The sequence below is a fragment of the Girardinichthys multiradiatus genome, chromosome 2 (genome assembly GCF_021462225.1).
Source record: "Girardinichthys multiradiatus isolate DD_20200921_A chromosome 2, DD_fGirMul_XY1, whole genome shotgun sequence".
Classification (NCBI taxonomy): domain Eukaryota; kingdom Metazoa; phylum Chordata; class Actinopteri; order Cyprinodontiformes; family Goodeidae; genus Girardinichthys; species Girardinichthys multiradiatus.
The window spans coordinates 20555481-20572293 of NC_061795.1; the positions used below are offsets into that span (position 1 = coordinate 20555481).

Below are 16813 nucleotides of genomic sequence, written 5' to 3' on the forward strand. Positions count from 1 at the left end.
TGGACTGTGTGTCTTTGTTCGTTTTGTGCTTGTCCAGTGTTGTACGAACATTTAATGGACCGCCCTTCCCTCTCCCAGTGTGTCATGTCTCTCTCGTGCTTCTCTTTCCTGTAGCATTTTTAATGTGAATTAAGCTACTGCAGAAGATCTGCAGTCAACGGTTGTCTCAAACCTCTGTGGGGCTAACTAAATGTTGATGTACATCCTGGTTAAAAATACTAAATAATAAACAAAAAATGTAATCAGTTGTCAGTTCAGAGAAGTGAAACTGATTTATCCCATCTTGTACAAATCAGTTGGTTTTCCATTTGCGCCACTAGATGATAAATCAACAGAAATCCATTAGTTAGAATTAATCTTGAGTTTTTGTTGGCTAAACAAGTGAATGAACAGTGTACCTTAATGAAGGTCATACAGTAACTTTAAACTTAAAAGATTTTGTGATTGACCGACCAAGTAGAACAAAAGCATGGACATGAAGTGAAAGAATTGCATGGTTTTGAAACTTGATCAAATTTTTTTAAAGTGATGTCCATTTGTAGATCACTTTTAGATGCTTCCAAGTAAGATCCAGTGCAACCAGGTGCCTTCAGAAGTCACATACCATGTGTAGAGAATCAATAATTGGAGAAGCAGTCATGGTAACTGGAGGAGCTGCAGAGATCCACAGCTCAGATGAGACGATCCTTTGACAAGATGACTAATAGTTATGTGTTCCACAAATCTGGCCTTTATGGAAGGGCAAGAAGAAGACCCATGTAGGGGACAGCAAGCACGAAGGAGTAGGTGCTCTGGTCCTATGAAGCCATCATTAAACTTCCTGGTCTAGATTGAAAGCTAATGTTGCATACCGCTTTGAACACTCCATCCCCACAGCAGAAGATGATGGCAGCATGATGCTGTTGGGTGTTTTTCTTCAACACTGACGCTAAGCACGTGTGTAGATGGATCTAGCATGGTAATACTGGAACAGAAGACCTGTTAGAGACTGCAGACTGAGGTGAAGGTTCCTCTTCCAAGAGAACAACAGAAACAACTCTTAGTAATGGGTCCAATGGAATGGTTTAGATCAAAGCATATTCATGTGTAGGACTGGTCCCCAGTTTCAAGTCCAGACCTGAATCTGTGACAGGACCTAAATTAATGTTCATACAAGGTCATTCACCTGATGCGGAGGTTTGTGACGTAGCATAACCTTTTTAGGGAGAGGTGATTCTTCAAACTAGAAATAAAATAGTTGAAGTTGTAATTGAAAAAATACAAAAACGTTCAAAGGGTGTGAATAGCTGTTGCCCATTTCTCCAAGCTATTTGAGATGTACTCTGGGCAGTTTTCTTTCCTTTTAAGACCTCACCAGTGAAATTAATTGTGTGGATACCTTTATTTTTCAACAAGAGTCCTTCCTGTTTGGGGCGTTGACCGTACTCTAATGGTGATTTTCTAAAATCCTGTGAGCCTTAAGATTACAGGTCCTTCTCAAAATATTAGCATATTGTGATATAGTTCATTATTTTCCATAATGTCATGATGAAAATGTAACATTCATATATTTTAGATTCATTGCACACTAACTGAAATATTTCAGGTCTTTTATTGTCTTAATACGGATGATTTTGGCATACAGCTCATGAAAACCCAAAATTCCTATCTCACAAAATTAGCATATTTCATCCGACCAATAAAAGAAAAGTGTTTTTAATACAAAAAACGTCAACCTTCAAATAATCATGTACAGTTATGCACTCAATACTTGGTCGGGAATCCTTTTGCAGAAATGACTGCTTCAATGCGGCGTGGCATGGAGGACATCAGCCTGGGGTCTTATGGAGGCCCAGGATGCTTCGATAGCGGCCTTTAGCTCATCCAGAGTGTTGGGTCTTGAGTCTCTCAACGTTCTCTTCACAATATCCCACAGATTCTCTATGGGGTTCAGGTCAGGAGAGTTGGCAGGCCAATTGAGCACAGTGATACCATGGTCAGTAAACCATTTACCAGTGGTTTTGGCACTGTGAGCAGGTGCCAGGTCGTGCTGAAAAATGAAATCTTCATCTCCATAAAGCTTTTCAGCAGATGGAAGCATGAAGTGCTCCAAAATCTCCTGATAGCTAGCTGCATTGACCCTGCCCTTGATAAAACACAGTGGACCAACACCAGCAGCTGACACGGCACCCCAGACCATCACTGACTGTGGGTACTTGACACTGGACTTCTGGCATTTTGGCATTTCCTTCTCCCCAGTCTTCCTCCAGACTCTGGCACCTTGATTTCCGAATGACATGCAGAATTTGCTTTCATCTGAAAAAGTACTTTGGACCACTGAGCAACAGTCCAGTGCTGCTTCTCTGTAGCCCAGGTCAGGCGCTTCTGCCGCTGTTTCTGGTTCAAAAGTGGCTTGACCTGGGGAATGCGGCACCTGTAGCCCATTTCCTGCACACGCCTGTGCACGGTGGCTCTGGATGTTTCTACTCCAGACTCAGTCCACTGCTTCAGCAGGTCCTCCAAGGTCTGGAATCGGCCCTTCTCCACAATCTTCCTCAGGGTCCGGTCACCTCTTCTCGTTGTGCAGCGTTTTCTGCCACACTTTTTCCTTCCCACAGACTTCCCACTGAGGTGCCTTGATACAGCACTCTGGGAACAGCCTATTCGTTCAGAAATTTCTTTCTGTGTCTTACCCTCTTGCTTGAGGGTGTCAATAGTGGCCTTCTGGACAGCAGTCAGGTCGGCAGTCTTACCTATGATTGGGGTTTTGAGTGATGAACCAGGCTGGGAGTTTTAAAGGCCTCAGGAATCTTTTTCAGGTGTTTAGAGTTAACTCATTGATTCAGATGATTAGGTTCATAGCTCGTTTAGAGACCCTTTTAATGATATGCTAATTTTGTGAGATAGGAATTTTGGGTTTTCATGAGCTGTATGCCAAAATCATCTGTATTAAGACAATAAAAGACCTGAAATATTTCAGTTAGTGTGCAATGAATCTAAAATATATGAATGTTACATTTTCATCATGGCATTATGGAAAATAATGAACTTTATCACAATATGCTAATATTTTGAGAAGGACCTGTATTATTCTGTACTGGTGTTTAGTCTTGGTCATTGCATTTAAGACTTTGGTGATCTCTTAAATATCTTAAGCTTTGTTGAGTAACTAAAAACTTAGCAGATATAAAAACTTACTGCTCGCTTCTAAAAGGTTCAGGTTCTTAGAAATGCAACACTGGAAGAAGATTGTGAAGGCAGATGACTTACTTCCATATCGATATTTATGCTCTAACACTTCAGTTTCAATCTTGTCTTCAAAGATGAGTTAAAACCTTCTGACAGCAGTAGAAGTACCAAAGAGCTGCTGTGCAATATCCCCACCTGGTGGTGAAGTCATCAAAGGAAAGAAGTAGCGGAAATCAGAGATTATCATGGAAATGTGTTTCATGGATGCAAAGTGTTACGTTTATATACTTGGAACCCTTTCTAGGTTTATTTTTGAGAATCTGATATCCATCAGAAAGTTCTTGTTCTACATTATGTGAGAATTAGATTTCAAAAAGGCTCCAAGTCTGCTGGATGTTTTATAAGCACTATTTTTCTGTTTTCATATAGATTGTGTTATTCTGGAGATCAGGAAACTTCCCAGCTAACATTTACAAACCAACCTATAAGGAAATAGAATGAAAAGAGAGCCCCTAGATTGCACAACAGACCCATGTTACTTGCATACCACAGTCCTGCACAATTTGAATAGATTTTCTTAATGTGCTACCTTTTTGAGAAACAATACCCTGGATCAGTTGCATTTAGTCAACCGACTCAGGTCCCATAGAGGAGACTCAGTGTAAGTCAACCCAAATACAACCTGAGCAAAACCCATGAGGCATACATACTTTCACAGTAATACATTTTATTTAGGGTGCTTAATTACATGGCACAAACATACAGGGGTTGAACAATGAAAATGAAACACCTGTCATTTTAGTGTGGGAGGTTTCATGGCTAAATTGGACCAGCCTGGTAGCCAGTCTTCATTGATTGCACATTGCACCAGTAAGAGCAGAGTATGAAGGTTCAATTAGCAGGGTAAGAGCACAGTTTTGCTCAAAATATTGAAATGCGCACAACATTATGGGTGACATACCAGAGTTCAAAAGAGGACAAATTGTTGGTGCACATCTTGCTGGCGCATCTGTGACCAAGACAGCAAGTCTTTGTGATGTATCAAGAGCCACGGTATCCAGGGTAACGTCAGCATACCACCAAGAAGGACGAACCACATCCAACAAGATTAACTGTGGATGCAAGAGGAAGCTGTCTGAAAGGGATGTTTGGGTGCTAACCTGGATTGTATCCAAAAAACATAAAACCACAGCTGCCCAAATCACGGCAGAATTAAATGTGCACCTCAACTCTCCTGTTTCCACCAGAACTGTCCGTCAGGAGCTCCACAGGGTCAATATACACGGCCGGCTGCTATAGCCAAACCTTTGGTCACTCATGCCAATGCCAAACGTCGGTTTCAATGGTGCAAGGAGCGCAAATCTTGGGCTGTGGACAATGTGAAACATGTATTGTTCCCTGATGAGTCCACCTTTACTGTTTTCCCCACATGCGGGAGAGTTACGGTGTGGAGAAGCCCCAAAGAAGCGTACCACCCAGACTGTTGCATGCTCAGTCAAGCAGGGGGGTGGATCAGTGATGGTTTGGGCTGCCATATCATGGCATTCTCTTGGTCCAGTACTTGTGCTAGATGGGCGCGTCACTGCCAAGGACTACCGAACCATTCTTGAGGACCATGTGCATCCAATGGTTCAAACATTGTATCCTGAAGGCGGTGCCATGTATCAGGATGACAATGCACCAATACACACAGCAAGACTGGTGAAAGATTGGTTTGATGAACATGAAAGTGAAGTTGAACATCTCCCATGGCCTGCACAGTCACCAGATCTAAATATTATTGAGCCACTTTGGGGTGTTTTAGAGGAGCGAGTTAGGAAACGTTTTCCTCCACCAGTATCACGTAGTGACCTGGTCACTATCCTGCAAGAAGAATGGCTTAAAATCCCTCTGACCACTGTGCAGGACTTGTATATGTCATTCCCAAGACGAATTGACGCTGTATTGGCCGCAAAAGGAGGCCCTACACCATACTAATAAATTATTGTGGTCTAAAACCAGGTGTTTCAGTTTCATTGTCCAACCCCTGTACATTTAAGTTAATACATTTAACCTGGAAGGAAAATAATGTAATAATTCTGAATATTTATTACAAATTAAAATAAAATCTAAAATGTTTTTCTTGCTGTGGCACTCAGCCCCCCTCAGCATCAATGTTACAGAATCACCATTTTTGCTCACTCTTCATGCAAAACAGCTAAAGGTCTTTCAGGCTGAATGGAGAGTGTCTGTAAACAGTACAGCTCTCTTAATTGGATTTAAGTGTGGACTTTGACTGAGCCATTCTAACCCATGGATATGCTTTAATCAACACCATTTAGTTGTTGCTCTGGCTGTAAGGTTAGAGTTGTAAATTTGAACAGGCTATTTCTTTTTTTTTTTTTTTTTTTTTTACATTGTTGTTTTGTGAAAATCCAAAACTAAGGTCCCTGTACTACTTTTCTGCCTGACTTCGTTTCTGACCTGTCTGGTGTGTTCCTTGGTCTTAATGATGCTGTTTGTTCCCTACTGTTATCCAGCAAACCAAAAAATTCAATTTATATTGACAATAATTATACAACGATTGACTAGATTCACTAATTAGGGGACTTCTGGGGAGAGTTGGGTAATTTATTTAGGGGTACTAGAGTACATAGAGCTGAAAACAAATTGCATACAACAGTTTTTGGATATTTATTTCTAACAAATTTGAAACACACAGATCATTTTCCTTCTACCTCACAGTTATTTACTACTTTATGCCGGTTTATCATATTAAATACCAATAAAATATATTTACGTTTGCGGCTGTAACACCTAAAATTGCGGGAGAGTTCAAGTGGTATGAATACTTTTGAAAAGCACCATTTTTGGATTGCCATAGCGAGTCTATAAGCAGTGTTTGTAGGAGAAGGTGGATGCGGAGTGGATAAAGCAGAGCGATGTGTGTTGTAGAGCAGTTTGTTGTAAAGAAATTCAAATATGCAACCAGCAGTGGAACATGGCATGTAACAGACCAGGGGGACATCTGAAATTTCAAGGAGCACCTGAACGCATCAAGGGAACGTTAATTTATTCACTGGTCATAGCGGTCGCTTTAAAAAATCTTTTAACAAACAGAAAAAACGACACGGTATGCTCCATCTGAGATAAAACTCTGCTTGTCCTGAATAAATAAAATAATAAAATAAAAACAAATAGAGATGGAGAGCCTGAATGAGCTGTTGTGAAGCGTGTCTTTGTCATTTGTCCAATCGGTAGCCGGTGCGGCATCTCCTCCCAGTACGTGTCTCTCCCCGGCAGTATGGCCGCCGTCTTGTAGTCCTCAGTCTTGGCGAGCGCCGCTGTCCCGCTGTGGGATTTAAGATTTATCACAGGAAACATGTCGGCCTTGCTCTTTTTGAAAACGTCTCTCAGCAGACTGCCGCCGAGTGCTGCTAGGCAGGTCTTCGGCTGCTGCTATCACACCGAGAGAGGAGTGTACGGGTACCGACCGAAGCAGCTCGGCGGGGAGCACAAGACACTGTGGGACCGCATTGCCGCACTGAACCAAGGTCGGTATGGGTTAAATTACAGCCCGGGGAGCTGATAAGGGGGCAGCAGGGGTTAAATAACGGCCATTTCAACGAAATAAGTGTGTGGTGTACTCGATCATCTCCCACTGAGGTCGCTGCTCCTCATCGTGTAAGGTGTAAAAGCTGAAGTTCTTCTGTGTTTGTCAGGTTCAGTCAAGTTTATTCATCTGAACCTGTTAACAGGCCACACCAAAAACCCAAATTAATTCGGATGCTGTTCTGCAACCCTTTGTACAGTACATGCGAAAACCTGGTCTCTTTGTGAAGAAAGCGATCTAAAGTCTTAATCTTTGCAGCCAAACATGTTGTAACTGCAATTAGCTTGAAGCTAATTGTAGCTGGATTTCTACTGTTTCTTTTTATGCACCTGCACAAAGAGGGTTGAAGGTATGGACTGGAAAATAAAATGAAACTGTAGATTGAAAACTTGGCTACTGTTATTTCAAAGCTGATTTAAAAAATGGCACAGAAAATAACTTTTCTGGACATGTTTATGGTTATGTCCAGGAGTTACAGGTCCTTCTCAAAATATTAGCATATTGTGATAAAGTTCATTATTTTCCATAATGTCATGATGAAAATTTAACATTCATATATTTTAGATTCATTGCACACTAACTGAAATATTTCAGGTCTTTTATTGTCTTAATACGGATGATTTTGGCATACAGCTCATGAAAACCCAAAATTCCTATCTCACAAAATTAGCATATCATTAAAAGGGTCTCTAAACGAGCTATGAACCTAATCATCTGAATCAACGAGTTAACTCTAAACACCTGCAAAAGATTCCTGAGGCCTTTAAAACTCCCAGCCTGGTTCATGACTCAAAACCCCAATCATGGGTAAGACTGCCGACCTGACTGCTGTCCAGAAGGCCACTATTGACACCCTCAAGCAAGAGGGTAAGACACAGAAATAAATTTCTGAACGAATAGGCTGTTCCCAGAGTGCTGTATCAAGGTACCTCAGTGGGAAGTCTGTGGGAAGGAAAAAGTGTGGCAGAAAACGCTGCACAACGAGAAGAGGTGACCGGACCCTGAGGAAGATTGTGGAGAAGGGCCGATTCCAGACCTTGGGGGACCTGCGGAAGCAATGGACTGAGTCTGGAGTAGAAACATCCAGAGCCACCGTGCACAGGCGTGTACAGGAAATGGGCTACAGGTGCCGCATTCCCCAGGTCAAGCCACTTTTGAACCAGAAACAGCGGCAGAAGCGCCTGACCTGGGCTACAGAGAAGCAGCACTGGACTGTTGCTCAGTGGTCCAAAGTACTTTTTTCGGATGAAAGCAAATTCTGCATGTCATTCGGAAATCAAGGTGCCAGAATCTGGAGGAAGACTGGGGAGAAGGAAATGCCAAAATGCCAGAAGTCCAGTGTCAAGTACCCACAGTCAGTGATGGTCTGGGGTGCTGTGTCAGCTGCTGATGTTGGTCCACTGTGTTTTATCAAGGGCAGGGTCAATGCAGCTAGCTATCAGGAGATTTTGGAGCACTTCATGCTTCCATCTGCTGAAAAGCTTTATGGAGATGAAGATTTCATTTTTCAGCACGACCTGGCACCTGCTCACAGTGCCAAAACCACTGGTAAATGGTTTACTGACCATGGTATCACTGTGCTCAATTGGCCTGCCAACTCTCCTGACCTGAACCCCATAGAGAATCTGTGGGATATTGTGAAGAGAACGTTGAGAGACTCAAGACCCAACACTCTGGATGAGCTAAAGGCCGCTATCGAAGCATCCTGGGCCTCCATAAGACCTCAGCAGTGCCACAGGCTGATTGCCTCCATGCCACGCCACATTGAAGCAGTCATTTCTGCAAAAGGATTCCCGACCAAGTATTGAGTGCATAACTGTACATGATTATTTGAAGGTTGACGTTTTTTGTATTAAAAACACTTTTCTTTTATTGGTCAGATGAAATATGCTAATTTTGTGAGATAGGAATTTTGGGTTTTCATGAGCTGTATGCCAAAATCATCCGTATTAAGAGAATAAAAGACCTGAAATATTTCAGTTAGTGTGCAATGAATCTAAAATATATGAATGTTAAATTTTCATCATGACATTATGGAAAATAATGAACTTTATCACAATATGCTAATATTTTGAGAAGGACCTGTATTTGGACATACAAACTTCAAATGGCTGTAACTCCTCGATGCAATCAGGGTGATACAGTCATCAATCAGGGCTCTTATGAAAGGGAATACTCAGAGGAATCTTCACTGACAGCATGACTGAAGAATAGTTATTGTTATATCAACAAAATAAAATAGTAATTACCCTATTATGCATTGCAAAAAAAGTCAGAACATAGTATATGTCAAAAATGTTTCCATGCCAAACATACAGAAACAGATTTTTCAGCAGAGTAAATCACACTACCATACAACCAGTCGAACTCAGCGACATTGTGGCTTAGTAAATCAAAATCCACTCTCGTGAGTACATTTGACACTGCGTTGAAGGAATATATTCTGTTTTTGACATGTTCTGACCGTCTTTTGATGAGAAAAAGTCATCAAATCACTTCTTTAGCATGAGGGCCACAGACTGCCTGCCAGTCTTTACACAGCAAGCACTACCTGAATATGCAAACAACCTGTGAAGTAATTTCAAAACCTACCCCCAAGTGCCATACACAAGCCAGCCTACTGTAAAATACCTCCATGTACAGTATTTGCATTCAGCACTTAGGTTAGGCTTTTTCACATGCATTACTGCACCAGTGTGCCGTGGCATGGAGGTGATTAGCTTGTGGTGATGCTGTGGTGTGAAGGACGCTTTATGTTCCTTCAATACTAATCTTCAGCTCGTCTGTATATGCCTGGTTCAGACGGCAAGATTTAAAATTGTTCGCTGATTTTCAAAACTTGTGAAATGCCACATGACGATAAAAAATCGTAGATATAACAGGTTTGGTCCTACAGTGTGTGGTGTACAGCCATACGGCAAGCAGACCACACGACACACAAAGAGATCTTGCTCACAAACATTCAGATGTCAGACAGGAAATCTCGTAAACTCTCTCGAGATCAAACGTAAGTTCAGAGTAATTCCCCTCCGTGTTTCCGTCACCTCGCTTTCCGATTGGCTACACGTCACATTTGACAGGCTGTGTGCTCGTTTGCCCTCCGGGAACACCCCAACACGGTAGGAGGCCAAGACAATCCAACATGTTGAATATCCCCGATTTGAGGTCGGAGCGGTTTCGACGTCATTCCAAGCAGACTAGATCACTCTTTACACACCACACATGGCAGGAATATCTCACAAGATTATCTTAAGAGTCGTCACGATGATCGGGGCATGTCGGAAGGGGAAAATTGGATCAGAAATTGGCACAAAAGTCCTGTGGTGTGAGCCAGGCATTAGTGGAGTCTGGTGACTATCATTTTCCTCTTGACCAAGCCTCAGATTATTTTATTGAGTTTCTGTCATTACACTTTACTGGTCAGTCAAACAATGTGATACCATGGCCATTAAACCATGTACTCTTCAGTACTTTTGGCAGTGTGAGCAGGTGGCAAGTCCGGCTGGAAAAGGAAATCAGCGTCTCCTAAAGCATAATAAGGGAAGTGTGAAGTGCTCTAATATACCCTGCTAGACGGCTGCGTAGACGTTGGAGTTGATACAACACAGTGGACCAACACCAGCAAATGACTACAGTTGGTTTTACAATAGCCTCTCCATTCCAGACTCTGGGACTTTAATGTTTAAATGAAACACAAAATTTACTTTCATTAGAAAGGAGGGCAGTGTCCAGGTGAACTCCATCTGATGTTCTCTCTAGGTCAGGAGTGGCTTAACACAAGAAACTCAACGGTGCTAGCCTGTGTACATACCTGTGTGTGGTGGCTCTTTAGGCCTGAACTCTAGCCACAGTCCTCATCGTGTGAATGTTCCCCAAAATCTTTGCTTTGCAATTTTCTTAAAGTTGGTGTTATTCCTGAGATAATTCATTGCACTCTGCGCGTAATGAATTTGTATACCATATTAGCTTTTTCAATCAAATGACAGACATTTTGATGTTATTCTGTCTTTCTGAGACGCACCTGTATGCATCTTATTTCTCAAAGGACAAGTTGGTTTGCAACATTTCTTAATCTATTCATGCTATGAAGCTCAAGATTTGTTTTTGAATTAAAATCAAAACGTTAGGTTCCACCATATTAACGTACCTTATGAAGATCACAAAAATCTGGTGTTTCCTTCAATTTTGGTGTGCTACCCATAGATAACGAGTGGCGCCTATCTGGCCACCCCTTCCAAACATTTCTGGATGCCCCCTTGCTTGACAGCAGCATGTTTGTGTTTGCTCTCCGCTCAGATCACGGTCTTACCCGGCTGGTGGAGGCATACAGAACACATGGGCACAAAGCTGCTAAAATTAACCCCTTACTGCCCCAGCAGCCCGTTGGCGACGGTGTCCCGGAGATAGACGTGCTGGCTGGTGCTGTCAGAGGAACACTCAACACCTCAGGTATGTTTCGCAGAGACCTACAGAACATTATGTCGGTGCATAGCTTCTCTTCTTAAAATCAAATGTTGGACTTACTATATGGAAGTAAAATAGATGTTGCACCTTTCTTAAGACATTTGGCTTCAATCTGGCACCTGTTGGAATGATTTATCATCTTTTCTGCCATTGCATAGTTTCACCTGTTGCAAAACACAAACCTGCTGCAACCACTCCAAAGTACAGTCTTGTCATTTCACTGATCTGTGCTATAATCACAGCACGGTTCACTGTCCTAACAGCCCTGGGAAAAAGTTATTCCTCAGTCTCTTCGTTTTACATTTTATCCCATAGTTCCCTTTATAGAAATTCTGCAAAGTCTGGAAAACAGAGAAATATGTATTTGATTTAAGTATGGAAGAAGGTTTCTATTATCAGAATTGGTTCTCTGTTCCATTATCTAAATTAAAAGATCTTCAGGTACCTCACGAACATCACCGATAATGTGTGCCCTGGTATCAGAAAAGGTCCAATCCATTCATCCGTCTGTCCCCAAGAAGTTAAAGGAGAGGGCCCTCGCCAAACAGGCTCTGGTGATGAGGAGGGAGAGCATGTGGACCTGTTTTTACTCACTGATGTCCTACTGTGAGAATCTCATATCAGTGCATGCATATTAGGTATTTATCATTTGATGTATATTAACAATTTATAATGAAATCAAATTATGTTCTTCTGAATGGCATCTGTGACGCGGTTACGTCTTTAAGACGTTAGGTGATTACATGTTCAGCAACGTCTCTTCTCTGGCCTGGTTTCAGTTTCCATGGTAACCAGTTGCCATACTGACCAGTGGGTGGTGTAAGTTTCTACCAGAGATGGGCAATTGTTATAAATGCAGCTGGCGGGTGCTTTGTAGCAATAAAATGGCATTGCTTAATTTAACAGTGTTCTGGAGTAGCCTATTTGATGCTGGGCAAGTTTTATTTTCAAGGGTGGTGTTTGTGAAGCTTTGAATATTTACAGTGACATTCGCTATTGCCATACACTCTATTGCTAAAAGAGAAAATTAATGAATAAGGCAATGAATTCTTAAGTACTTTTTATCATCACTTTTATCATTATCAGCATAAATACCACAAAACGCAGGTAACGCAGCACAGCTACAGGTTTGTTGTCTAGACAGGTTTGTTGTCTAGACAGAACAAATGTTAGCTGTCAGCACTTTGCTACGATCAGCTTGATTCAGATATGTTGCTATGACGATGATCAGAAACAAAAAAGCCTCTAACTCGCTCTGTGTATGTCTACAGCCAGACCCAGCTAATAGCTCTGCAGAGCTATTATAATTGCTGGATTGTATTTGGGTCTTTTGGTATGACTTGCAGCATGATTGTGCAAATGCATACAGAAACAAAGTAATATGTCCATTGAAAGAAAATGGATCACATATAAATGTATTGGGGCAGTATTTTTGGTGGTCAGAGGCCTGAAAGTTGGTGCAAGATTTACAAAAGTTAAAAGCCAAGCCCTTATTCTAGAAATTAGTAGTTTATTCTTTAAGTCAATTATTTTATATAAAATGTACCCATCTCTGCTTTATTTGTTCCCTTTTAGTTTTGACTCAATAATATGATCATTGGTTTGAATCAGAAAGCTGGAAATGACAAAATAAAGAAGGGAGGAAAAAAATGTAGCCAAAGAATGGAAGATTTCTGGAACAAAGGAACTTGCAATAATTAATAAACAAGAAACCCTCGAATAAAGTAAGAGTAAAATTTTTTTGAAATAAAGATTTATCTAAAAGACTTAATAGTTCCACTGAAAACACAAAAGTAAAAAAAAAAGTGAAAAAAAAACAGCAAGAAATCTTCCTGTGCTCATGATGTCATCAAATTTGTTCCGGCCTATGATGACATTGTGATGACATAATAAAGTCCTTTTTGTGAACTCCATAGTGATGTCACTGTTCTAGAACTCCTTTAATATCCAACAGAAAGAGTTTATGTTAGATCAAGTCCACTTAGCGGGCACCTCTCCACGTCTTTACCCCGAATTACGTTCAGCGATCAAAAACAATTTCCTAGCAGCTTTCGATCTTTTACCTGCAATTACAGTAGAACTGAAGTAAAATGGCTGATTGCAGCATTGTGACAAAAATGAAGAGACCCACCATCTCTCCTCCATCTGGTAAGACTCAACGTCATTACATTGGCGAATATATCTTTGTCCAGCGTCTCTATGAAGCATCTCGGGCTGAAAACGCTGAACATAAGAAAAACGCAGAGGCTATGAGCCTTCGCATAGCCGAGCTCCAGGCTGAACTAGACAACCTCAACCAGCAGCGTCAGACCCATAGCCGAGCCAGCTCAGAAAATGTTCGATCCGGATACATCCCCAACGAGGTCCACCCTGATAGAAATGCTTTTCAGGCGGTTTGCTCAGAAAACCACTATCTGCGTGACTACGCAGAAGGTCTGAGAATAAGAGTTACAGAACTCTTATCAGAGAGGGACACTCTCATGAAAAACGTAAACTATGAGAGGCAAACCAGTTACGAATCTATACAACTGGAGAAGGAAAAAATAGATGCAGAGAAAAAATCTTTGGAGGAGATGAGAAGTGAACTGAGAAGCTACTCCATAAAGCTCAAACAAGAGAAAGAAAATATGCAAATGGAGGAAGCAGCCATCAGAGAAAAGAAAGGGGCAGACAAAGGTAAGATCCAACTGATGGATAAGAAAGAATTTGAGGAGGAAAATAGAAGGCTTCTCGAGATTAAAGCACTGACAGAAGAGAGAAACACAGTGGAAGCTCTGAAAGAGAAGATTGAGATAGAGAAAAAGGAGATCGAACAGGCAAAAGATCAACTAGAGGACGAAAAACGAGAGTTTCTTCAAGAAAAAATTGAATTGGCAGCAGAGAAACTGCAGCTAGAGTCTGCAAAGCAACTCTTTGAGCAGGAGACTAGAGTCCTGAATGAGAAAAAGATAAAACTGAGCCAAGAAAAAAATCAAACAGAAGAAATTAAAAATAAAGTCAAACAGGCCATCGAAAAACTGAAGGACGAAAAGAAAAAACTTAAGAAGGACCTTAAAGAAATGGGGAATATTGAACAGGAAATGAAGCGGCTGGAAGTTATGGTGAAAGATACTGAGAGGGAGAAAAGAATGGTAGAATATGCCAAGAAAAATGCAGAGCAGGAGATACAGGATCTCAAAAAGGTCCTGGATGAAGAGAGGAGAACTTTAGAAGCAGGAAAGCAAAATTTAGATCGAGCAAAGAAACAGCTGGATCAGAGGAAGGTGAAAGTTGATAAGGAAAATAAAGAAATCAAAGTGGAAAAGAGAATGTTAGAGGCTCAAGCTGAGCAATTAGAAAGAGAACAGAAAGACTTGGAGGAAGAAAAGAAAAAGCTCCAGACAGAGAAAACTGATCTGGAAACAGAAAAAGAAAACTTTGCTAAAGAGAGGGTAAATATAGATAGTGAGATGAGAAAAATGCAGGAAGAACTGTGCAATGAAAAGAAGGAGGATGAAAGAAAGCTGCAAATTGAAAAAGAAATTGAAATAGTTGGTATGGAGACGAAAAATCAAGAGGTTCAGGATGCAGGTGGTAAAAAACACAAAAAAGATAAAAAACAAAAGAAACATGCAGAGAAACAGCTGGCAGTTACAGAAGAACAGAAAGAAAAAGCCATGAAAGTTACAGAGAAAAAGAAGAAAGGCTTCTGGAGCTTCTTATTCAAGAAATAAAATCGCTCCTCCTGCTTCCTGCACCTAATTGTTCCTTCATCTCTCCCCCATCTTAAATCCTCATTTTTACCTTCCTTTATTGTTCATATAAACAAAAATAAACAAAAAAACACAAAAATTAACAAAACGCTTTATTTATATTATTGAACATATTGTGGAACAAATGCTCTTGTTCCACTGACTGACAACCTTAACCTTGTTTTTCCATTTTTACTGTTCCTACAAACAAAAATATGTAAAAAAGGGAAAAAACAACAAAAAAGGCTCATTTTAACTTTATTGTGTACACACTTTACTCCCTTTTAAATTTCAACTTTCAATTGCTGTACCTATAAACAAAGATACATTTGAAAGAAATGGGCTGCACGGTGGAGCAGTTGATAGCACATTTGCCTTGCAGCAAAAAGTTCCTGGGATCAACTCCTGGCCAGGGGTCTTTCTGCATGGAGTTTGCATGTTCTCACCGTGTATGCGTGGGTTCTCTCCGGGTACTCCGGCTTCCTCCCACATTCCAAAAAAATGCACCAATAGTTCACTTGCAAAAAATATGATGTGAAAGCAAACTGGGGAGAAAAAAGTCTGCCTTTTGTCTGGACCAAGCAAACGGACAAAACGACTTTCAGTTGTGAATACACCCTTATTTGTTTGGCATATTCCAGTTGGTTCACGTCAATGATAAATCTCTTTCAAACTCCAGGGTCACTTGTGGAGTATCACAGAGCTCAGTGCTTGGGCCAATTTATTTTAATGTATATATGTATATGTATATATATATATCATCATATGTATAGATAGATAGATGGAGCTTCGTATTCAAGAAATAAAATGGCTCCTCCTCCTTCCTCCACCTTATTGTTCCTTCATCTCTCCCCCATCTTAAATCCTCATTTTCATTTTTACTTCCTTTATTGTTCATATAAACAAAAATAACTAAACAAAAAACACATCAAAACTATAATAAACAAAATCTTCTTTATATATTATTGAAAATGTTGTGGAACAAATGTTCTTGTTGCACTGACTGACACCCTAAACCTCCTTATTCCATTTTTACTGTTCCTACAAAGAAAAATATGTAAAATAAATTAAAAAAAGTTGGTTCATTCCAGTTGGTTCATGTCAATGATAAATCTTTTTCAAGTACCACCTGGTGAAAAAAACAACAAACCATGAACATAAAAACACTGAAAACCAACCTTCTAAAAACGAGAAGCCTCCCTAACTGAAACTCTTCTCTACATGAACTATCCACTAGGAACCTTGCCTTATTCCCAATCCTACAGCTTATTTCCACACCAGCAATAAGAGACTTATATGACACATTTGTGAATTATGTGTGTATGTCCTGTAACCAAAAATATTCAAATTATTAAAAACACACCTAAACCAAAAACATATAAATGTAAACTCCGAACGTTACTTACAAGACTCTGATAACAAAATAAAAATACATTTGGGGCTTAGGCTGTGTTGAGGTAAAATAATGCTATCACTGATATCCTTGCGGCCTCAACCTCACCCAGTCCAGATGTCGTGAGAAAGAACAGATGAAGAGCAGGAAATTAAGATTAACACAAGTTTAATTCGGAAGATAATAAGTCCAACTAGAAAATTTCGGAAGAAATTTAGACAGGGCCTGCCTCTTGGTGCGTGCTTCTTGGACCGGAGCTTGCTATTTTTTTATTGTCTATGCTATTATCAGCTTAAAATATTACTAGTAACTCTGGAAGACTGAGGCTTTTATTTTGAAATTTTCAATAAGCCTTATTTTAAAAGGCCAACACTGGGTGAGCTCCAACATAGTGTGAAGCCCAGTTCTGCAATGATCTATTGTTTAAAATGCAAAGGCTTTTATTTTGCCGAGCATTTTTGTCTT

At 40.5% G+C, this 16813-nt stretch overlaps 2 protein-coding genes across 2 annotated transcripts in view; both read left to right on the top strand.

The window, feature by feature from the left end:
- Positions 1-6366: 6366 nt before the first annotated feature.
- dhtkd1 (dehydrogenase E1 and transketolase domain containing 1) overlaps positions 6367-16813 on the top strand; it is a 48900-nt gene continuing 38453 nt past the window's right edge. Inside the window, exons 1-2 of the mRNA XM_047386748.1 lie at positions 6367-6701; positions 11057-11209. Of these exons, the coding sequence (XP_047242704.1) occupies positions 6530-6701; positions 11057-11209 (325 nt within the window). The 5' untranslated portion in view covers positions 6367-6529. The remainder of the gene's footprint in view (positions 6702-11056; positions 11210-16813) is intronic.
- LOC124881005 (calponin homology domain-containing protein DDB_G0272472-like) lies at positions 11248-16244 on the top strand. Its single transcript, XM_047386485.1, has one exon. The coding sequence runs from the start codon at positions 13315-13317 to the stop codon at positions 14935-14937; it is 1623 nt and encodes a 540-aa protein (XP_047242441.1). The 5' UTR covers positions 11248-13314; the 3' UTR covers positions 14938-16244.